Raw genomic sequence first — 24,358 nt, 5'->3', positions numbered from 1 at the left:
CACCAATTTTTCTCGAGAAGTCCTAATCATCATGATCCCATAACTTTTCTGAAGACACCAAATCGATCAGAAAATCTCTCTTCTCAAGATACAGAATTTCGTACATTTCTGTGTCCAATTTGAACGACCAACATTGTATGGTGACTTGTTTGGAAAAACTAATATTCAAAAAAAAGAAGAAGTTTCTTTTCACTAAGTTTTATCTTAGTCAAATAATTATAATTTAAAAATCGTGAAAAAAATCGAACAGAACTACTCTTATACGAAAAAAATTTTGCTTTTCTTGTTTACTGTTTTTATTTTTAGTTTTTTTTTTTTTGAATGCATTGAACTATAAAATTCTGTCATCTAGTTTGTATGTTCACCAATCCGTTTATATTGGTAGCTGTAATCCATCATCCGATCTAAAATTTAGCAGCAGAAATAAATTGCCTAAATCACTCACCGGAGTTTCGATACACTTTCAAATTCCGGAAAAATTTGAAGTGCTGCTCTCATGATTGATTCATCTAATCAAAATAAACCAATCCAACGCACTCTATCGGTTCAGTAGAATAGAGCTATCGTGTTTATATATAATTTTTAACAGCACCATACAAACATAAAAAACGATACCCTCTACTTCACAATAAGCCATCGCACTAAACTCCAGTGAAACACACCACCGAATCGACCCGATATGGATACCACCCCTTTCGCCTCCTCCTCCTCCACATCTGGCACAGTAATTTATCAGATAAAACTGCCTTTTTCCCGATTCCGTCCCCCACTTCGAGGCTGGAAAAATTAATCACCACTCGTCCATTGAATGCTTAAGCACCGGAACTAATCCGACTCGATCCCAATCTATACCAGAGAGGTTGAAGGCAGGGTGAGGAAAGTGGGGTTTGCTGGCCGACATAATCCCGACCCCCCAACAACATGCCAAAACTATGCGAGCGTGTGTATGATATGTGCTACAGCGCCACTTGGTTGGTGCTCCAACGTCCAGCGCCGTCGTACAAAGTCCTCTCTGGAGCCACCAGCGACGGGGGTGGGCAAAAGCCATTTTCATCATTAGATACGCAGGGCACTATCGGCACATAATGAACATTTTTCATTTCGCGCACCATCATGGGGGCTTATCTAACACGGCAGAAGAACAGAACCTCAACTCGATGCTACGAGCGAGAGAGGACCTTCTGGTCAGTCGTTGAAAATTTAAAACCATTCGATAAAAGCTCAACTGTCGGATCAGAGTCATTCCAGATGGGGTGGCTTTCTCTCCAGCGGTGGAGATAGCCTTTCGCAATCATCGGTGGCCATTAATAATTCTTTATTTTGCCATTCATACACACTTCCGTGCGAGCTTAGAATCGGAAGTCACGGTTTGCGGGATGTGCACAACTAATGGAAGATTGAAAGATTTGAGATACTCAGGGTATCCAACAAAATACGCAAAGAGAACATGAAGCTTATTTTTTTTTTCTATTTTAAATTATAATCGTAATTGAAATTTCATAAATTACATCAAACTTTTGCAAAACTTTCACACCGTGGTGTACGGGGATGCACGCAATTTTATACATGATGCACCAAAGTCCGTCCGGCAAATGTATCTTTTCTCTCGTACGGGGCACCACCTATTGCCAGCCATGCCAAATCAGAACATGCGATTGGAATCGGGAACACGCACGCACTGTATTGCAATATTCACGGCACACGTTTTGTACTAGATAGAGCTGTTGGAAAGTTCAGAATGGCCAGAGTAGCAATAAGGCCGTTTGTAAATATTTTCAAAAGTTTATGTTACCCCCTTCCCGTTCAATAATGGAGCAAAAATCAAGGGCCGAAATATTTTCGTATTTGAAAAAACTTCAAATTAACTAAAAACCAATATAAAAAACATATTTATCACAAAACCGTAGATTTTTATGTAATAACTACTGAACGAATTTATAAATCATAATGCATTTTAAAACACTTTTCAATTAAATGTTAAAAACATGGAAATTAATTGCATTTTTTGCTCATTTGCAACGGCCTAACAGAATTGATAAAAAAAAATCATTAAATAACTTTTGTTGCAGACAATTACGAATATTTTGAAGGAATCTTCAAAAATTACACATCAAAATCTTTTTTTATAATTTAATTATAAGTGGGTAATTCTCTACCAACTCACACGAAATCGGGAAAAGTTGCCCCGACCCCTCTTCGATTTGCGTGAAACTTTGTCCTAAGGGGTAACTTTTGTCCCTGATCACGAATCCGAGGTCCGTCTTTTGATATCTCGTGACGGAGGGGCGGTACGACCCCTTCCATTTTTGAACATGCGAAAAAAGAGGTGTTTTTCAACAATTTGCAGCCTGAAACGGTGATGAGATAGAAATTTGGTGTCAAAGGGACTTTTATGTAAAGTTAGACGCTCGATTTGATGGCGTACTCAGAATTCCGAATAAACGTATTTTTCATCGAAAAAAACACTAAAAAAGTTTTAAAAATTCTCCCATTTTCCGTTACTCGACTGTAAAAAATTTTGGAACATGTCATTTTATGGGAAATTTAATGTTCTTTTCGAATCTACATTGACGCAGAAGGGTAATTTTTACATTTAGAACCAAATTTTCATTTTAAAATTTCGTGTTTTTTCTAACTTTGCAGGGTTATTTTTTAGAGTGTAACAATGTTCAACAAAGTTGTAAAGCAGACAATTACAAAAAATTTGATATATAGACATAAGGGGTTTGCTAATAAACATCACGAGTTATCGCGATTTTACGAAAAAAAGTTTTGAAAAAGTTACTTTTTGCGTTTCTCTTTGTTTCGTCGTTCGTGTCTGTCGCGGGTGACCATGAATGGCCATGATCGATGACCAACTTTTTCAAAACTTTTTTCCGTAAAATCGCGATAACTCGTGATGTTTATTAGCAAACCCCTTATGTCTGTATATCAAAATTTTTGTAATTGTCTGCTCTACAACTTTGTAGAACATTGTTACACTCTAAAAAATAACCCTGCAAAGTTAGAAAAAACACGAAATTTTAAAATGAAAAATTTTGTTGTAAATGAAAAAATGACCCTTCTGGGACAATGTAGATTCAAAAAGTACATTAAATTTCCCATAAAATGACATGTTCCAAAATTTTTTACAGTCGAGTAACGGAAAATGGGAGAATTTTTAAAACATTTTTAGTGTTTTTTTCGATGAAAAATACGTTTATTCGGAATTCTGAGTACGCCATCAAATCGGGGCGTCTAATTTCACATAAAAGTCCCTTTGACACCAAATTTCTATCTCATCACCGTTTCAGGCTGCAAATTATTGAAAAACATCCTTTTTTCGCATGTTCAAAAATGGAAGGGGTCGTACCGCCCCTCCGTCACGAGATATCAAAAAACGGACCTCGGATTCGTGATCAGGGACAAAAGTTACCCCTTAGAACAAAGTTTCACGCAAATCGAAGAGGGGTCGGGGCAACTGCTGTGTGAGTTGGCGGAGAATTACCCATATACAGTCGACTCTCTGGCTGTCGATCTTCTCGATATCAATAATTCTCCATCTATCGATGAATTCTTCAGTCCCTTCAATCTGCATACTTCAATTATCTTCATTCCTCGATATTTTCCCTTGCTTGAAGGATCTCTTCCTCGACGGTCCCTTGGATTCTGTTTGCTTTAAAAATCTCTTCCGGTTGTCAATAATTTCACTTTCTCATAGCTTGCATAGACATTTTTCTTGGCGAAACGATGCTTTGAAGGGTGTTTGACATTAGTTTGTTTTTGTTTGATGGACAGTGCCATGATTCTGTCCCATAGCTGGGTATCAAGAAAAAAATATTTTCAATCGAGTCTTCATTTTGCATCGTTCTGTAATCTGATGATTCTCTTCCTCGACGGTCCCTTGGATATTGACAACCAGAAAGTCGACTGTATATATATAATATATATAATAATTTTACAAAATAACTTATTTTAGAAAACTTAACTGAAAAAAATGTATTACCACAATCAAGATAAAGAAGTCACGTTCAACCTTTACCATCACTAAAAACATTTTTTATGGAGAGATTGTGAAATTTATCAAACGATTTTTTGAGTGTCCAATAATTATTCAGATGGCAATATTTTTGCACTGATATATGGACAGATTTTCGAAAACAAACATTTTTTTAATCTGTTCGTAAAAAGACATTTTTGATAAATGATTATGAATTTCAATTGGTTTAAAAGGTGCCTAATATTTTTTCATTATTTTTTCGCAAATTAAAAATATTTTATTCAAAAAAAAATTCGATTTTTTAACAATTCTGTTTATTTTGGGTGCGAAACATATCTCCTAATTACATTTAAAAAATCATAAGAATACTTATTTTTCATGTATTTTGAAAATTCAATGTTTCTCAAAAAATACAATATGGTTATCAAATGATCGGGATTTGTCATACATTTTGAATATAATAATATTTTTGATAATAATAAAAATATCACAAAACTACGTTTTTTTGAAGAAAAAAAACTCAAAATTTTGGTTTTTTGAGGGTATCAAACGACTGGGATTTTTTCATACATTTCGAATTAACTAACATTTTTTTTGAAAATACTAAAAAAATCACAAAACTACGTATATTCAAAAAATACTAAAAGTTTCAGTTTTTTTTTAATATGGGTATCAAATGATTGGATTTTTTTATACATTTCGAATGAACAAGAACAACTTTTTTTTTAAATGCTAAAAAAACCACATAATTACGCATCTTTACAAAAAATACTCAAATTTTCAGTTTTTTTTAAATGATTGGAATTTTTTCATACATTTCAAAAGATGCAACATATTTTTTTTGAAAATTCTCAAATTTTTTACCAAATTACGTATTTTTTGAAAATGCTCAAAATTTAAGGGTATCAAATGATCGAGATATTTCAATGAATTTCGATAGCTCAAAATAAAAAAAAAACTCAAAATTTTCACAAAACTACGTATTTTCTAAAAACTTCTCAAAATTTCATTGTTTTAAAATTTAAATTTGAAAAAAAATCCGACCATTTGTTACCCAACTGAAATTTTGAGTGTTTTTTTCGGAGAATGTAATTGAGTTAGTTGCCATTAGTTGCTGAGATATCGGCATTAATGGTGGGTCGTTTGGGTGCGACTTAGAAAACGTCAATTTTCCTTTAAATATTTGCATGGCAATATCTCAGCAACTAAGGGTTGTATCAACATAAAGCAAATATAGCGAATTTTCTCAGCTTTTCAAAAGTGGGCAAACATGTGCACTAATTTTGAAAAATGAATATCAGCGACTATTTAAAAAAAATTTTACCTGGAACTTCAACACGGTGCACTTTATCAAAATTTTACTGAAGTACTTTTTGATTGCATAGTTTTTTTTTACAATTTTATTCAATATTTCATTTTTTTTTTGGATAAAATCATTATTGATTCAAAAATTCTTAACTCGGTCAAAGATTTTTTGCACATTCTAGAAATTTCTGAAAAATAAAAATAGTGACAAAAAACGAAATAAAAAATCACCAAAAAATTTTAACCTTGTATCCTTTTTTAAGAGTTCTCCTTATCCATCCGTACAACTTTGCCGAAGACACCAAATTGATCAACAAATTCCTTTAAAAGACATTTTTTTGAATTTTCATTAATCATTTTTGTATGGACAGCTGCCAAATTTGTATGGGAAATTATATGGAAAAACAAATGATGCAAAATGGCTTCTTCGGGCATACCGAAGGCACCAAAAAAGTTTCAGCCGAATTAAAAAATACAAAAAAATAAAATTTAAAAAAGACCAATTTCGTAGAGAATTGCTCAAAGTTTTTTTATACACAATAATTGATTTTTCGATTTTTGTTTGGATAATAGCATACTTTTGGGTTTATATAGTTTTTTATTTAATTTTTTTTTTTGCACATTTAATGTTGCTTCATTTTGTTAATATATTTAGAAAATCTAAGTAGGATATTGAACCTCAGAGCTTCCAACGTTTAATGTTATGTTAACAATTTTGAATCGACCGGACCAAATGCCTAGATAGTGCTCTGTCCCCATCTGCCAAATCCCCGCTGCAAGCCAAGTTCTCAAACCACTTTGGGGCAACATATTCTTTCATTATCCGGCCACCAGCCGAGGAACACTCCGAAATGTAGGCCTTCTACCACGTTGGCATATGGATAGGGAGTGTGTGTGCGCAGGGGGTTTCAATCCCACCCTAGCCTTAACACCACGCTATCATTGTGTACTTGTTCGTGTGTGTGTGCCGTCACACACCTCACACTCACACATTATGACGGTGGCCGTTGTTGTTTTGTTGCTTGTTCGTGTGTTCATTAGATTGTTTTATGCGGAAAAGTTAATCACCGAAAAGATAATCAAATAAACGTAGGCTACCACACCCACACGAGGTGCCTCCTCCCTTCTCTAGGGTTTTAGGGAGGGGGGAAGGGCTTTTGCCGGTTTTTATGGGTGGCAAAGAACCACCCTACTACGGGCGCTCAGAACAGAACACACGCAACAATCGAGTGGTGCTTTATCCGGGCCAGGTGTTGCAAACCAAGCTGTGGGAGCTTGAATGTGGGAGTTGATGCAGAGCACTGTACCGAGATTAGAACATAAACGAGGACCCGTAAACAACGGGCTGAATTAGTCGCCGGCTAAGCTTGTTCGGTGTTGTAAGGGGTTAATTGGAACACAGAGCCGATGTGTGCTTTGTGTGCTTAGTGTGCTTCTGGGAAGAGTCAGAAGGGCAATTGTTAAAAGGCTGCTTTCAATCCTTTCGGAATCAGTTGATTGTTATTTCCCGCACATCCCAAAGATGTTTATCCAATGAACACCGTTTTAATCAAAGAACATCAAACCCATTTAACTGAAAATATAGCCAAACCAACTGCGCAAAACCAAACTTTTTTCAGTAAAACCACTGTATCTCGCCAATAGCTCATTTTAGTTTGAGGTTTAAATTGATTATTATGTAAAATTTTCCGGGAAAGACGATGTTAATGAAAAAATAAAAATACAAATATAAGAAGTTGGTTAAAACTGAATATTAAAATTTGAAACGTTAAAATATGATACGGCGCGATTAAGGGTTGAAATTTAATTTCTATCGAATTCCTTGGACAATTTTCTATAATATGCAACCTGTAGAAAGTTTTTTGCTCAAATAGTTGCAAAATTATGATTAAAAGAAAAAAAAAGTTTTTTAAAAAAATCGTCAAAAAAGAGGGCAGTGCCAAAAATAGAGGAATGGTTCAATAAGCACCAAACTTGGGATTTCTGTTTACTATCGATCGATGAACGTTCCCTCCAAGTTTGGTCCAAATCAGTGAAGGTCGAGTCCAATGTTAAATTGTTTCAAAGTTATAGAATTTTGAAAAAAAAATCGGATTTTTTTCTAACAAGAAATAATAAAAAGATAAAAACAAAAACAGTTTATTTTATAAAACTTAAAAGTCACCTAACAGATGGGCAAAACCCGAGCAGACGAAAATAACGTGGGAAATACATTTTTTGATATTTAACCCTCTACAACCTTACCCCGCCTTTAGCCGGGCTTCAATCAGAAAAATCGCCAAAAATCAATTTTTCAACCAACTTTTGATTTTTAAAATGCATTGGAAAGAAGAATTCTAAAAATTTAAGATAATTTTAGGGTTGGAAGTTATGCTTGTTTTATGTGACTTTGCCATTTTTTTTTTAAATGTCATTTTTTTAGGGGTCAACTCTGGCTGTGTTTTTTACTAACATTTCCTATACTTTAAGTAAAATTAAGTATGCAGTAATTTTTGTAATGTCCCAGACTATGCCTCTACGCATTTTTTTAACAATTTAAATGATAATGGTGCCATTCTATAGCAGAAAAAGTTGAAAATCAAGTAAAAAAATGAAAAAGTGACTGTAAAAACATGAAAAAATTTGATAGGCAAAATTTAATGATAGGAGGTGTCAATATATGCTTAATACTACCAAAAACTAAAATAAACTTAACAAGATAAATGAAAATTAAAATACTAAAAATAAAACAAGAAAAACATAAAACAAGAGAAGTGAAGTTTTTCGTAGAACATAAATTGCTCAAAATGACCTCCTGAACACGGAAAAAATAAAAAATTTCGAAAAAAAAAATTTGGGCAGTAGAGGGTTAAAAATACTAGGCCAATAACATTTTATGTTATTTATAACAAGGTTTGTTATTCGGTGTTATGATTTTTTTGTTATTGGATTGTTATTGTTATAACAGTCTAATAACATTTTGAGTTATTCTTCGAACAAATCTTTGTTATTATTTTTTGTTATTTTAACAATAATCCTATCATCCCAATAACAGTTGAAGTTATTGTTCCATAACAAAAAATGTTATTCCAAAGTTGTTTTGGCTTTTAAACAATATCAGACCAAAAACAAATTTTGTTATGATAACATGAACTGTTATTAATCTCTTATGCAAAAATTAATTTTGCGAGAATATTCCATAACACTTTTTGTTATTTTCACAGTATTTGTTATTGAAATGGCAAGAATTTTGTTATTACCGTCTGCCCGGGAAGGGACATTTTACAAGATCATTCAAAATCGGTCCGCGTTCTCCAAAAAATTGCATTGCAAAAAGCAAAAAACCAAATACACAAACCAAAAAATAAAACAAAACAAAAAAACATTGTTTTTCACCGCATTCTTGATCACGTAATTAAGTGGACGATTTATTTTTTGGAAAAATTGCGATGTCCTGGAGCTTTGATTGAAAATTATTGAGATATTACTAAATCTAACTTTTCAGGAATATTTTTCTCTTAAAGAAAGTTGTTGTGCATGCCAATCCGGATTTTATCGAAAATACTTAAATTTTATATTTTACAATATGGGTATCAAACAAAGCCAAATTTTGAATGCATTTTCACTGTATTATTTTTATTTGTAAAACACTAAAAATTTCACAACATATCGTATTTTTATTTAAAGTACTAAAACTTTAATGATTTGCAATATGGGTATCAAACGACGCCCTTTTTTAATTAAGCATGCCAAATTTCTCTTAATTTGATACCCATATTGAAAATTTTGAAAATTTGAGAATTAAAGAAAAGGAATTTGGTAAATTTATGGTATTTTCAAAAAAAAAATCTTATAAAGCGAAAAAGCACACCAAATTCGCTTTGTTTGTTGCCCATATTGCAAATGATGAAATTTTAAGTACTTTAAAAAATAAGGTATTTTGTGAACAATTTGAGTATCTATTATTAGAAACTTGCTACATTTTCAAAAAAACATATTTTTAGTGAAAGCACTGAAAATTTAATAGGATATAGTTAAATGAATCATTTTTAGAAAGATTTAAAAAATGAGTTATCTTCTGTTATTGGCGACATAACGAAAAACGTTAGACGTTTATATTATTGACGATAATTTCATCGATTAACAACCTTACAAAAAATCATAATTCCATTTCTTTTTAGTAAAGTGCCAATTATTATATATTTATCGACGTGGGAGGATGTCACAAAATTACAAAAAATATATTTACTATTATAAGTCCCTTTATTAGACCCAAAAATTGTCCTACACCTCATTAACCTACTTAGTTTGATTGATTTTTGATAAAGAAATTAGTTAAATATTGTTAGTTTGTCACACTTCAACCACAGTTTGTGGCACTTCAACCTCCAACACACTTGAAGCGAGTTTTAAATTTTGATAACTTTGTTTGGTAAGTTTATATGAACATTTAGTATGAACTTCCTAATTTATGTAAAACTGTAAAAGTGTTTTTCAAACCGCTATTTTTAGAAAATTGTTTTTAAGTGTTAAAAAACACCAAATAAACATTTTCTAACAAAAACCATGAAAAAAAACCATTGTTTACACATGTTTTATTGTCATTTTGGAGTAAAAAAGGAAAAAAAAAACGTTCAGGAACAAAACCATCGGTAATCCGTATCGGTCGGGAACTAGAGTGGCCACTCGGAGGACACTTATTCGATGGTCAAATAGAGAATAAAAATACCATTCCTTTGCAACTAACGTACTTCAAGATAAACTAAATCCCAAAAATATTCCTGTAAAGTTTGATTTTATAAAACACCCTAATCGTGAAACAACACGTCGGACAAAACCGTCAAAAATCAGTTTTTTGAAGGTAGCAATGCTGGGTTATGTTAAGGAGACAAGAAATGTTCAGAGCGCTTTTGAAGCTCTTAAAAATAAACATTTTCGTTTTTGAAAACATAATTTGGGACTGAAGGGGCCAAACGTTACAGCGATTTAAGGTTAAAAAATATGCAGTATTTAAACTAAAATTTCATGAGAAAGTGCTGGCCTTATTTCAAGCGCCAGGTTTTTCACTCAAAAAGGGTGATCTGCAAATGCTAAAAAAATCACAGGGGTTTTTTTCTTTAAACTCGAGATATCTATATTTGAAAATGTATAATTTTAAGAAAAAGGGACCAGCCTAACAAAATTCGATAATTGTCCAACCATATGTTTCTCTATGATATTTTGTCCGATGAATCTGTGTTTCCCCTCAGAATTGTGTAAAAATTTCGATTTTGGGCATACTTTTACCTTCTATGGGATTAGGGAGCGTTCTTTTTTTTCGTTTTTTCCCCAACTGTGTTGCGTAATACAAGAACGCTCCCTGATAAAATTATTTATTTTTTTATTTTATCTCTGAAACATAACTCTGAATTACTTAGTTCAAACAACTGATGTTTGAGCAGTAACTTGACTAGGCACCAGGGATGCCAGATGGTTTTTTTTTAAATGTCTGTAAAAAAGTCTGTGTATGTCTGTGCACTTGTCTAAAATTAAAATATATCAATTTACAGTCATTGAAATCCATCAGCAATTGCGTTTTTATGCATTTGAGAACTAACTAAATAAGTTTTGGTTAAAATTTTTACAAAATATTAATTTGATGAAGTTTTTTAAAAGTCTGTGTATCTCAAAAAATGTCTGACACAAGCCCAAATGTCTGTGAAACACAGACAAATCTGTGCATCTGGCATCCTTGCTAGGCACACGCATGGAATTTTATGATTACGGTGTTTGTGAATTACCCCTTAGGCAAATCTAGAACAATTGTTGGTCAAAGGAGGGGTCCTGACATAATTATTGATTGGAGAGTTAGAGTTAAAAAAATAAGGGGAAAAGTATTTTCATCAAATCATTTAAGAATTGCGAAGAATTTGTTACTTTTTGTTCTTTATTTTTAAATTTCGAAAATCATATTTAGCTCTGACCTTATTAAATTATTGTCGAATTTCTTCATTAGTCCCAAAAAACCTTCAAAAAACATATTTTTCAATCAAATTTCCCTTCGCAAAACTCACCCTTCATCGCACCGGCCTCCTTCCGGTTGCTGTTGTGCTGCTCGACGCGGGAACTGAAGCTGACCCCGGTATGTTGCTGTGGCTGCTGCCGCTGTTCCGGGGCCGTCGCCGCAACCGCCACCACCGCAGCACTGCTGGCCTCGACCTGTCCAACCAGGTCCACCAGGTACACGCTCAGCAGCACCATCGGGTACAGAATCCGGCACAGGCCGGGAAGCTCGAAGGGGGATGATTGCTTTTTTGGGCCGCCGATTTTGTGACTCTTCATGGTTTTTTTTTTGTTTTGAATGAGTGATTTTTTTTTCAACTGAATTTTCAGATATTTTATGATTAATTGGTTGCCAGAACCTTCAGTTTCACATTTTTAAAACTATTGTATACATGCAGCCCTTTTTTCCGAGCGGAACAGTTCAAATCTCTCAGTACACCTGAAAGCAAAAAAGAGAAAAACAAACCCGTTATTGCAGAACAAGCTTTCCAGTTCATAATGAATTCAGAGGAGCGCCACCACTCTGGTCCGAAAAGCAGAAAGTGGCAATATTTATTAGCGAGCGAAACACTTTTGACAACTCTTTCTCCAAACCTGGCGCAGCATCCCACGTTGGGTGCCCGCGTTTAGAGGGCAGACAACAATATTAATATTCCACTGTTTATGATAACTGTCGCGACAAACAGACTCGGAACAGAGAAGGGACAGAAACCAGTGAAAAGTGCATTAAATTTTAAATTTTTATGCTCTCCATTCTTCCGTGTTTTTATTTTCGATTTTTTTTTTCCTCTGTTCTCAACTCTTGAAACAGCTTTGCAACAACGTGAAAGTGTTATGTTCAGCCGAAAGCTCTGAGCACGGTGGGTGGGATGGACTTTTATTCAAATATCTGCAAAAAAAACTCAAATTTGCTTTTTAGAGCTCTTCAACGAAGCTTTCCGAGTTGGAAACATGCAGCGAGTGCTAGAAAAATCGAATTATGTAATTTGGATACAACATTTTTAACAAAAAAAAAAAACCCCCCTATTGAACACACCGTTTTTTCGCACACACACACCCCCAGGTGAAAGCTCGAGCTCGGGCTGATCAGAAATTCAAATGTTTCATTTTTAATAAAGCATTGTGTTGCGCTTGCGATTGTCGAGCAGCAAGAGGAGCCGCCAAAGTGTTGCTGTTTTGGTGTTGAGAGTTTTCGGGTATTTTTTATTGTATTTTCCAGAATTTCAGCCCCAGATTTGCCCTGTTGAGCATTGTCGTTTGGAGGTTCATGACTGTTTTGGTTTGCTTTCTGGGTTAGTCAAGTTCTGAAATGCTTCACATTTATGGTGTACTGAATTGAAATTTTGCGCTCTTATGCGATGCTTTGGAGTAATGCTCTTACTAGGGTAATCGGAACATGTGCACTGGTTTTGTTTTATTCATTTTATTTAGTTTACAATTTACGATGGATTTCAACCGAATTTGTTCCGTTCGGTCCAGTATTGGGTCCCATAGCTTGTAATAATTTATTAAAAGCTTAACACAATTGTTAGGAATTAATGCAAACAATTTTTTTTGTAGAAAGTTAAAGGGTTTATTTTAAGATAAGTTTATCAGTCCCAGCAAGCATTCAGACGGAATCAAATCGTAAGATTTTGCAACTGATTTTATCAAGGTTATTAACGATAGAATTATTGAGGCTCGATAACGATAACGATAACAATAGTCGGGACGATAACGATAATCTATCGTTATCAGGGTTGTTTAAATATCAAAATATCAGCTCTCAGCAACTACAATTATCCCGCCTGAAAATTCATGCCTCAAATACAACTGCTCATCTCTCCTCATTGAAACTCTCAGCGCCGAACATAGCCGAACACGTTTTCGTGTTTACCCACTCGCGATTGACATTTTCCTTTTCTCTCTCATTCCCGCTTCCACGATCATCCTACCGCAACAGCGTTTAACCACAAAAGCCGCCACAAAACCAATTTCGCAAACACAGTTTAACGGGACGTAATGCGTGGTCGGCTCCTAATCGCCATCTCGCGGTCTCTCATTGCAGTTTTAGGAGAGATTGAGAGACTCAGCAGAGAGAGCGCATAGTCGAGGAAAAAGGGAGGAGTGATAGAGAGAGAATGACATCGCTGGGAATCACGAGACACAAGAAGAGATCTCACAAGCTATAGTGACGGCCGCTATACTCTCGGATATTTTTGGTGCAGAGATAATCTATTGATAGCTTTTTTATCACTCATTTGCAACACTGATCGTTATCGTTTTCTCGATGATTCTATCGGCGATAAAATTATCGTCGATAACGGATGATAACTAATTTTAAGAATCTTACTAAAATCGACTTCATTCAACCATATCATGTTAAATTTTCAAAGCTTTCACTGAAAATGTATTTTTTTTTTGAAAATCTAGTAAGGCGGTTGCAAATATTTTTCAAAGTTTATGTCGCCCCCTTTCCCTCCCTTCAAAATTGGTCTAAAAAATCAGGTGGCAAAAAAAATTCAAAAAAAAAAAAATAAAAATTTCCATGAAAATAGAAGTCTAATCAACTGAAAACAATCTAAAATGCATTTTTCTGCATTGATAATAATATTTAGCATGTTTGGGCTTGTTTAAAAATGTTTTAAATTTTTATAAAATACCAAATAAGAGCACTGCAATTTTTTTTTTTTTAAATAAAATTTTCGTCAATACTTAGATATTTTGGAAAATAATGATGGCAAAACAACTGGACAGTATATAATCCATTTTAAAACATTATTTTCATTAAAATCTTGAAACCATGACTCGGAATTTAAATTTTTAGCCTTTTTTATTTTTATTTTTTGGGTCAGAGTCGAGGGACATAAACTTCAAAAAATGTTTGCAACGGGCTAAGCTTCAAAGTAAAATATGTACTTAAAATTGTACACAAAATACCTTATTTAAAGTACAAAAGATTTCATAATTTGCAATATGGGTTTCAAACGAAGCAAAATTTTAAATATTTTTCACGTGTAAATTTTAGTATTTTCAAAACAAAAACTCTAATAAATTTTAAAAGCATTCAAAATTTCAATTTCAAGCATATTTTGAAATTCTAAGTATTTTTGGAAAAAATACGGTATTTTGTGAAAATACGTAATAATACTAAAAACTCTAATAGAGTGAAAAGCCTACAAAATTTCGCTTCGTTTGATACCCATATTGCAAATCATAAAATGTTTAGTATTGTCGAAAAATACGGTATTTTGCAAACAATTTAGTATTTTACAAAAAAAACTTTATTGAACTGATAGCAACATACAAAATAGCGCATCGGTTAATACCTTAATTTCATTTGATGCAAATTGAGAAAATTTTGGCATTTTCGAAAAATGCAGCATTTTGTGAATAATATTTTGAGTATTCATTCAATTAGAGCCATTCTCCACGAAATCGGTCTTTTTTTTTGGAATTTTAATTTTTGTAGTTTTTACTTCGGCTGAAACTTTTTTGTTGCCTTCGGTATGCCCAAAAAAACCATTTTGCATCATTAGTTTGTCCATATAATTTTCCATACAAATTTGGCAGCTGGCCATACAAAAATGATGTATGAAAATTCAAAAATCTGTATCTTTTGAAGGAATTTTTTGATCGATTTGGTGTCTTCGGCAAAGTTGTAGGTATGGACTACACTGGAAAAAATGATACACGCTAAAAAAAATTCGTGATTTTTTATTTAACTTTTTGTCACTAAAACTTAATTTGCAAAAAAACACTATTTTTAATTTTTTTTTATTTTTTGATATGTTTTAGAGGACATCAAATGCCAACTTTTCAGAAATTTCCAGGTTGTGCAAAAAATCTTTGAGCGAGTTATGAATTTTTGAATCAATACTGATTTTTTCAAAAAATCGAAATATTGGTCGTAAAAAATTTTCAACTTCATTTTTCGATGTATAATCAAATTTGCAATCAAAAAGTAATTTAGTGAAATTTTGGTAAAGTGCACCGTTTTCAAGTTAAATCCATTTTTAGGTGACTTTTTTGAAAATAATCGCATTTTTTCATTTTTTTAAATAAGTGCACATGTTTGCTCACTATTGAAAAAAATATTTTTGGAAAGCTGAGAAAATTCTCTATATTTTGATTTTTTGAACTTTGTTGATACGACCCTTAGTTGCTGAGATATTGCCATGCAAAAGTTTAAAAACAGGAAAATTTATGTTTTCTCTCACCCAAACAACCCACCATTTTCTAATGTCGATATCTCAGCAACTAATAGTCCCATTTACAATGTTAAAATATGAAACATTCGTGAAATTTTCCGATCTTTTCGAACAAAATACTTTCAAAAATTCTAAATCAAGACTAACATTTTTAAAGGGAAATAAAAATCAATATTACGCCCTTTTGAAATAATTGTCTTGGTTTAAAAAATTTTAAAATATTTTTTTCGAAGAGATCGGAAAATTTCACGAATGTTTCATATTTTAATATTGTAAGTCGGACCATTAGTTGCTGAGATATCGACATTAGAAAATAGTGGGCTGTTAGGGTGAGACTTAGAAAACATCAATTTTCCTGTTTTTAAACACTTGCATGGCAATATCTCAGCAACTAAGGGTCGTATCAACAAAGTTCAAAAAAGCAAAATATAGAGAAATTTCTCAGCTTTTCAAAAATATTTTCTGAAAAAGTGGGCAAACATGTGCACTAAATTTAAAAAATTAAAAACTGCGATTTTTTCAAAAAAGTCACCTAAAAATAGTTTTAACTAGAAAACGGTGCACTTTTTGATTGCAAATTTGATTTTACATCGAAAAATGAAGTTGAAAATTTTTTAGGACCAATTTTTCGATTTTTTGAAAAAATCAGTATTGATTAAAAAATTCATAACTCGATCAAAGATTTTTTGCACAACCTGGAAATTTCTGAAAAGTTGGCATTTGATGTCCTCAAAAACATATCAAAAAAATTAAAAATAGTGTTTTTTTTGCAAATTAAGTTTTAGTGACAAAAAGTTAAATAAAAAATCATCAAATTTTTTAACCGTGTATCATTTTTTTTCAGTGTAGTCTATATCCATACCTACAACTTTGCTGAAGACACCAAAACGATCGAAAAATTCCTACAAAAGATACAGATTTTTCAATTTTCATACATCATTTTTGTATGGACAGCTGCCAAATTTGTATGGAAAATCATATGGAGAATTTAATGATGCAAAATGGCTTCTTTGGGCATACCGAAGGCACCAAAAAAGTTTCAGTCGGATTAAAAAATACCAAAAAAAATGGAATGACCGAAATCTGAGAGAACTGCTCATTATACTTTGAAACTCACTACATTGTCAAAAAATATTCAGTGAAAGCATTGAAAATTTAACCATGTCATGTTGGAATGATCGATTTTAAAAATGAGTTATCGTCCATTATCGGCGTTAATATTATCGATAGAATTATTGAAATAACGATAACGATAGATTACACAACTCGACATTTTTAAAGTTGATGTCAGTAAACTCCTCAGTTTCGTCAAGGTATGATACATTTGAGCTCCCTAAACACGCTCCAATCAACAATTAAATGTTAGTGGATTCCCTGCCAATAAATAAAATTATAAATTTGGGAGCAAATTATATGGAATTATCTTAAGGGACCAAGTGCACCCACGTTTATCTATTGATTGAAGCGTGTTCAGGGAGCCCAAATCTATCATACCTTGACGAAACTGAGGCATTCACTGACATCAACTTCAAAAATGTCGAGTTGTGTCGGATTTTATGAAGAGTAATTCTCCATGTTTGCATTATTTCAATGAAACTTGGTCATAAAAAAGGGCATGTGGCATGTTCATACAAAAAGGACATGTGAGTATTCCAAAAATCGTATCTTGAGATGAGCTTTTTGGACCAATTTGTGTTATGGATAGGTAAAATTAATCGTAAAGTACCTCACATCGATACTTTTTATAGTTTGCAGCTATTCAAACTATATTTTCAGATACAACCACAATACATTTTAAAACACCTTATGAAAGCTGTAATTCATGTCCCGATAAGCCGACAATAGAAAGGGTACATTTACCCTAGCCACCTTAAATTGATTTTTTGTTGATATTGTGACTGTAGAAGTCACGACCAAGCTTGAACATCTTATAGATTAGCTTCAAAGATTGGACCAATGGTTGCTGGGATACCGCCTCCTAAAAAAAAAAAGCAAACAGAAAAAAACCTAACTTTTTCAATTTTGTGACTTATTAAGTGAAATTTTTTGAAACATTAAAATAAATATATTTTCAAAATATTTGTTTGAAAATCATTGTTTTTGGGCCAGTTGGAGTTAGGACTAATTTGAAAATTTAGAAAATATTTTTATTCAACAGGTCGGATAGCTTCATCATAATTTAATTTGTTTGTTTTTGATATTGAAAAGCGAATGCATATTTGCTGAGACAATCTCACTGTCAAAATTGTTTAGATACTTGTTTGGACGAAAATATGATTCAAAATGACTTCTTTGAACATAAGAAAAGTACATACAAAGTATCATAAAAAAATGATAATTGCTCTACTTCGTTCTTAAAGAAAATGATAAAACTCACCCTTTGTGACAATTATGCGACATGCTGGTTATTCTAAGATATTTTATTAAAAGCAATTCAATTTCAATTGATATTTGATATTTATCAGTTCCTCATACTATTTTTTTAAATTTCATACGGTTATAGGTTTTCCTTTGAAATTTAATCTTTCAAACCGTTTAATTGAATGAAGCCAATGACCAGTACTGAACCAAACATGTTTTGTGATATCAATATCTTACCACTTAAAAAGCATCAAGTCCAATAAAGAGGAACAAAAAATCCAATGATAAAATTGACAATGAAATTAACATGAAAACTTTATACATGGCCAATATTTTGAGTTCTGGGTAGAGTAAATTGAATTAAAGTTAGAATTTGTTTTTACAGCTTGCGTAATTTCAATTAAATTCTCAAAATGTTGAAATGAACCAGCAACAAAAAAAAAACAAATAAAATAACCTATGACATTTTTAGCGATCCACTAAACCATGGGGTCACAAACGCAAACACACCAACACTGCCCATTGGCTTTTGTGGTTGATGCTTGCAAACCCAAGTGATGTTAGGAAAATAATTAAATAGATTCAACAAACAATCAACACCACCCCTGCCAACAGAACAAACGCACACACTGCTCCTTTTTCCCCAATCCCCCAGCTCCCTGGTTTAATTTTAATGTACGTGCGTTATCACCAAGGCATCCGACGTGTGGAGGTGCAAAAACTGTTTCCCCCTCCCCGTCCCCTCCTTTTGGGTGGGCGTGTGCCGCTCGACAGACGGCACTTTCAGCAAACAAAATAATTTTAATTAACGTGTTCGGCCGCCTTTCATGTTTTCTTTTCACTGCAATTAAAAGCGAAATCATAAAACAATACCTCCTGCTTTGGGGGAGCGAAAAGGAGGTGGGATGATTTTGCCAACCGAGTTCAACCCCCGAAAAATAATCAATCTGATTGTGACAGCCCCTAACTATCGAAAGGTTTTCGTTTTGCTGTCACCCCCCACCAATTATTATCAAATGTTGATTATTTTAACGACTAATTTCAATAATATTTTCGCCCCACCTTTTGCCGCCCACAACCCAGACAGATGACCCACGCTCATTAGGACAGTTCGAGCTAAAACGGTCCACTTCGTTCCCTCCACCACCCCCACCCAAACGGCAAAAACTAACACTGGTAATTAGTGTCACCATGGATTATTGAAAGTGCAAAATTGCTCCGACTAACAGAACTGATCACTGTCGCATTCGTGGATCGCGCAATCGAACGGCACGGTGTGGTTGAGTTATGTTCAAATTAAAAAAAAAATTATCGAAGTTTTACAAATTTCGGCGTTTGGACTGAAGGAACCCGTTTCAATTAAAACAGTGTTTCTCAACCGGTGAGGAATTTCCCCCTGCGGGAGAATTTGGGCATTCTTGGGGGGGAATGAGGATGCAAAAGAAATTCAAAGTCTTTTACGTGTTTGCCTGAAATAAATTAATTTCGGATACTTTTTTATCAATCATTCATGTTATCATACGAATCACAAAATTTTTGACAAGTTCTTAAAAATATTTCAAAAAGATTTATTTTCAAAAAACATGACTATTATCATTAGTTTTGTGGTTTTGATGTCGTTTTAAGGTCGCAGAAGGTGTCTTTCACTTTTGGGGCAATGACTGTCAATGATGGTTCTGGATTCAGAGTCCAAAAATAGTAAATTGATGTGAATGTGAATAATCATCATATGTAAAATGTTTCTACAAACAACACAAGGAAAACCATTTTATGATTGAAACATTCTGAATCAATGATTTGAATGATTTTTTTTTTAACAAACATGGCTGCAAAATAGCCGATCGGGAATGATGCCTTTCAGATCCTTAATCCCAGCTGCTGTTTTAAAAATAGTTTGACACATTTTTTGTGAGTTTGTGATTTCATATTGTTAGAATTTTTGTGTGCAAGCAGTTCTTTCAGTTAAAACAAATAAGGAATATTCAAACAATAATTTAGGAATGATTGAATTCTGTCAGTCTTAACAATACATTTTAAATGTTTTTTTTTCGCTGTATCCTTTCTATCATTAACAATGTTTTTTTTTACTCTTTAAAAAACAAGAATGAACGAAAATTGTTCAGTTTATTTCACAATCAAAAATTCAACATTTTTGCATGATTTATTTACTTATGGTTTTCAAACATGAATCTTTCATTAACATTAAATATGAAATTATGTTATTGATTCATTTTAACTAAAAAAATAAATAAAATGAAGGAAGAGGGAGGGGAAATGAAAGTATTGTAAATAAGCCAAGGAGGAATGCAACGGAAAAGGTTGAGAACCATTGCATTTAAATGAAAACAGTTTTGCTTTGGCAATGTTCTAATTTTGGAACATTCATGCCTCAAACTTGACACAGATTAACCCTCTAATGCCCCAATTAGTCTTCGAAAATATGTTTTCGCTGAAAAACTTGTCTTCTCTTGTTTTATGTTTTTCTTTTACTCCCTACGAAATCGGTATTTTTTTTGTTTAAATTTTCGTATTTTTTTTATTCGGTTGAAATTTTGTTGGTGCCTTCGGTATGCCCAGAAAAGACATTTTGCATTATTAGTTTGTCCATATAATTTTCCATACAAATTTGGCAGCAGGCCATACAAAAATTATGTATTAAAATTCAAATATCGTTATCTTCTAAAGGAATTTTTTGATCAATTTGGTGTCTTTGGCTAAGTTGTAGGTATGGATAAGGACCACACTGAAAAAAAGATACACGGTAAAAAATTGGTGATTTTTAAATTAACTTTTTGTCACTAAAACTTGATTTTCAAAAAAAGACTATCTTTGATTTTTTTTTTGTTTTTTGTTATGTTTTAGGGGACATAAAATGCCAACTTTTCAGAAATTTGAAAGACGTGAAAAAAAACATTGACCGAGTTATGAATTTTTGAATCAATACAGATTTTTTTTTCAAAAAATTGAAATATTGAACGCAAACAATTTTTAACTTCATTTCCCGAGCATGGGTAAATAACAAGGGAAATGCGTAATAATACCTTTCTCTGGTATCAATACCAAATTTTGGTATTCCTGGACCCTTTAAAATTTGTCTTAAGGATTATGCAAGAGCAAAATGTGGTATCATACCAATTTAAGGTATTGTTTTGATATTGCAAAATTGCAGAATTTGTCAATGATCAAACACCACATTTTGGTATTCTTTTGGCATTACAGTATTTTATCAAATTCCTCTGCAACTATGGGAAAATTTTGACCAATTTTGACAAAATAATTAATTTTGCGCTATAATGATGTCTCAAAGCGAATGCTTTCATTCGAAACCGGAAATTTCAAACTTGATTTAAAACATTTTTGATAAACCCCCTACAGAAATGACTTGAAATTGTGGAAAATTTTCTAAGTCAGGATGGCACATTTTGGTATTATTTGAATATTGAAAGGTTTCATCAATTTTCTCTGAAACTATGGGAAATTTGTTAAAAAAATTTTACGAGTTAATTAATTTTGCGCTAAAATGACTTGAAACCCAAAAATGTTAATCTAATCTAATCTAATCTAATCTAACACAAACGCAGCCAGTCCGATGAAAGCATGCTGGAAAGTCTTGCGATTAGATTACGCCCCAAGCACTTTTCTTGTCAGTATTAATAATTGCAGTACATCCGAGAACACCCGAAAATGAATTGCAAAAATTAAAGCGGCCAGCCCTACTGCGTTGTGTTTACCGCAGAGAGGATTCTGTGAACGGATCACATTTCACAGAATCTACAGGGGAGGAAGGATGCGTGGACATACCGTACCAAACGCTCCGAATCAGTTGTGGTTGGGTGTGTAAGTGTAAATTTGGAAAATAATGGGGTTCGTGGAAATGGAGAAATGGGGATTGGGAAAATGGAAGATGGAGAAGGGGTAGGAAAGATATTTCATTTAATCAATAGAATATAATTTATATTGGTATGGCATGGAAAAAAAACATTGCAAAAAATTATGGAAAGATCTCACCAAAACCTGGATATCTTCAATAAGCAGCTTCAATCGTCATTTTCCTGCAACCGGAATTGGACACAGCCTGACGTCACTTTCTCTGGGTTCTTGATAGTTTTCAGTCGACGAACCGAATCAAATAGAATCTGCTTCCATTTAGGGACTGTATAAGTGAAGGAACAGGCTCCGCAGGTTGCAAATAGCTTCTGGCTTTGCCGGAAAGGCTGAAACCATCAGGAAATCTTCACCGTTCCGCCATACTAAAAGGTTCACGGAGAGCTTCACTTTTGTCTTCAGCCACAGAAAGATTCTCTTACAGAATAAAGTCAACCGAAGAACAAATCCGAAACCGTCGTGGAATTTTGTAAAAATTGGCCAAAAGATGCCAACGAGAAATAACTTGAAAAAAAAACCCCGAAGAAAACGTCAAATTTACGGCAGCGAAAAAAAATTACGTCCAAACACGCCCATGGCTACTTCGATCCTCCTTGAAACCCAAAAATGTTAAAGATGATTTTAAAAATTAGTGTGATATACCCACTAATATTTTTTTCAAAAACGTTGAAATACCTCTAAGTCAGGATAACCAAATACTTTGAAAAACGAGTCAATCGACAGATTAATGAATTTTGGTGAATTTCAATTCAGTTTCAATTTAATAATACTTATTATTCAATCTTGTTATTTTTCAGAAGCTTCAAGAACTTCAAGCACAGGCCGTTCATCAATGACAATTGCATTCGGTGTGGTGAAGAATATCACTAATAACAACATGGAATCATCAGGTGAGTAGATTTGGCTGTTGCATATGAATAATTTCCGTTTTTTCACTAACTGCAACTGCTGCTCTAAAAATGGTATGAAAATACCAAATTTTGGTATTACTTGTTCAAATACCAGCGACCATAATGTGCTCTTGGTTGCCCAGTAATAGATGGTAAAATACCATGAAATCATACCAAAATCATGTATGTGAAAGACCACAGAAATACCAAAATATGATTTTCCAAGGGCGCGGGAAAACCTAAAAATAAAACCATGGCAATACCAAGTTTTGGTATTCAAGCAATGTTCAAAAATCCAGAAGACCTCAACTTGGTATTGAAATGGTATTATTTTGAGGTATTATTTTACCCTTGGAATAACATGGTTTGGTATTGTTGTGCCCTTACACATACAAGATTTTGGTATGATTTCATGGTATTTTACCATCTATTACTGGGCAACCAAGGGCACATTTTGGTCGCTCTTATTTGCCCAAGTTATACCAAAATTTGGTATTCCCGTGTTATTTACCCCTGCTCGGGTTTTAGATGTAAAATCAAATTTGTAATCAAAAAGTACTTAAGTGAAATTTGGATAAAGGGCAGAATTTTCAAGTTAAAGCCATTTAAGGTAACTTTTTTGAAAATAGCAGAAGTTTTTCATTTTTTTTAATTAGTGCACATGTTTGCACAACTTTAAAAAAAAAAATTTAGAAGCTGATTTTTAAACCAATTTAAAAAGGGCGCAATATTAAATGTTTGCCCCTTTTGAAATGTTAGTCTTTATTTTAAAAATCTTAAAGTATTTTTTCGAAAAGATTGGAAAATTTCACAAATGTTTCATATTTTAACATTGAAAATCGGACCATTAGTTGCTGAGGTATCGCAGTAAGAAAATGATGGATTGTTTGGGTGAGACTTAGAAAACTTCAATTTTTCTGTTTTAAAATTTTTGCATGGCAATATCTCAGCAACTAAGGGTCTTATCAGCAAAATTCAAAAAACCTGATATAGTGAATTTTCTTAGATTTTCAAAAAAAAATTAGCAGAAGTGGGCAAACATTATAAAAAACTAATAAAAAAATGAATAACTGCGACTTTTTTCAAATAAGTTACCTAAACATCGCTTAAACTTGAAAACGGTGCACGTTATCAAAATTTCTTAAAATACTTTTTGATTACAAATTCGATTTTACATAGCAAAATGAAGTTTAAAAAATTCGCGGCCAATATTTCCATTTTTTAAAAGTCAGTATTGGATGTAAAACTCTGATATTTTGTTTTGCATATTCTGCAAATTTCTGAATAGTTGGCATTTGATGTCCCCTGAAACATATCAACAATTTAAAAAAAAAGAATTATTGTTTTTGCAAATCAAGTTTAACTGACAAAAAGTGAAATAAAAAATCATAAAATTTTCTTAAAAATTAAAAAAAGACCGATTCCGTAAAGAAATGCTCAAAATTATTTTGCTTATCCTGTCACATTGTTCCTAATTTGTTTTTTTTTTCATGTCTCTACAGCAAATTTTTATTTTTTTTTGGTTTTTCTCATTCATTAACTTTAGATCGATACGAATTGTAAAAAAATGCGTAAAGGCATAGTCTGGAAAAAATACAAAAATTACTTATTTTATATAAATATAGAAACTAATGAAAATATAAAAAATGTTCGAGAAAAACAAAGCCAAAATCTATTCCAGCAAAATGGCAATTATACAAAAAAAAATTCATTGGCAGAGTCACATA

At 32.9% G+C, this 24,358-nt stretch overlaps 1 protein-coding gene across 1 annotated transcript in view; it reads right to left on the bottom strand.

Moving 5' to 3' along the window:
- LOC120421442 (protein sidekick-1-like) overlaps window positions 1-24,358 on the bottom strand; it is a 92,007-nt gene that overhangs the window by 41,066 nt on the left and 26,583 nt on the right. The window contains exon 2 of the mRNA XM_039584648.2: window positions 11,317-11,744. Within this exon, the coding sequence (XP_039440582.1) occupies window positions 11,317-11,584 (268 nt within the window). The 5' untranslated portion in view covers window positions 11,585-11,744. The remainder of the gene's footprint in view (window positions 1-11,316; window positions 11,745-24,358) is intronic.

This window comes from Culex pipiens, chromosome 3 (genome assembly GCF_016801865.2).
Source record: "Culex pipiens pallens isolate TS chromosome 3, TS_CPP_V2, whole genome shotgun sequence".
In the NCBI taxonomy this organism is placed as follows: Eukaryota; Metazoa; Arthropoda; class Insecta; order Diptera; family Culicidae; genus Culex; species Culex pipiens.
This window is presented reverse-complemented; position numbering and strand designations above follow the sequence as displayed.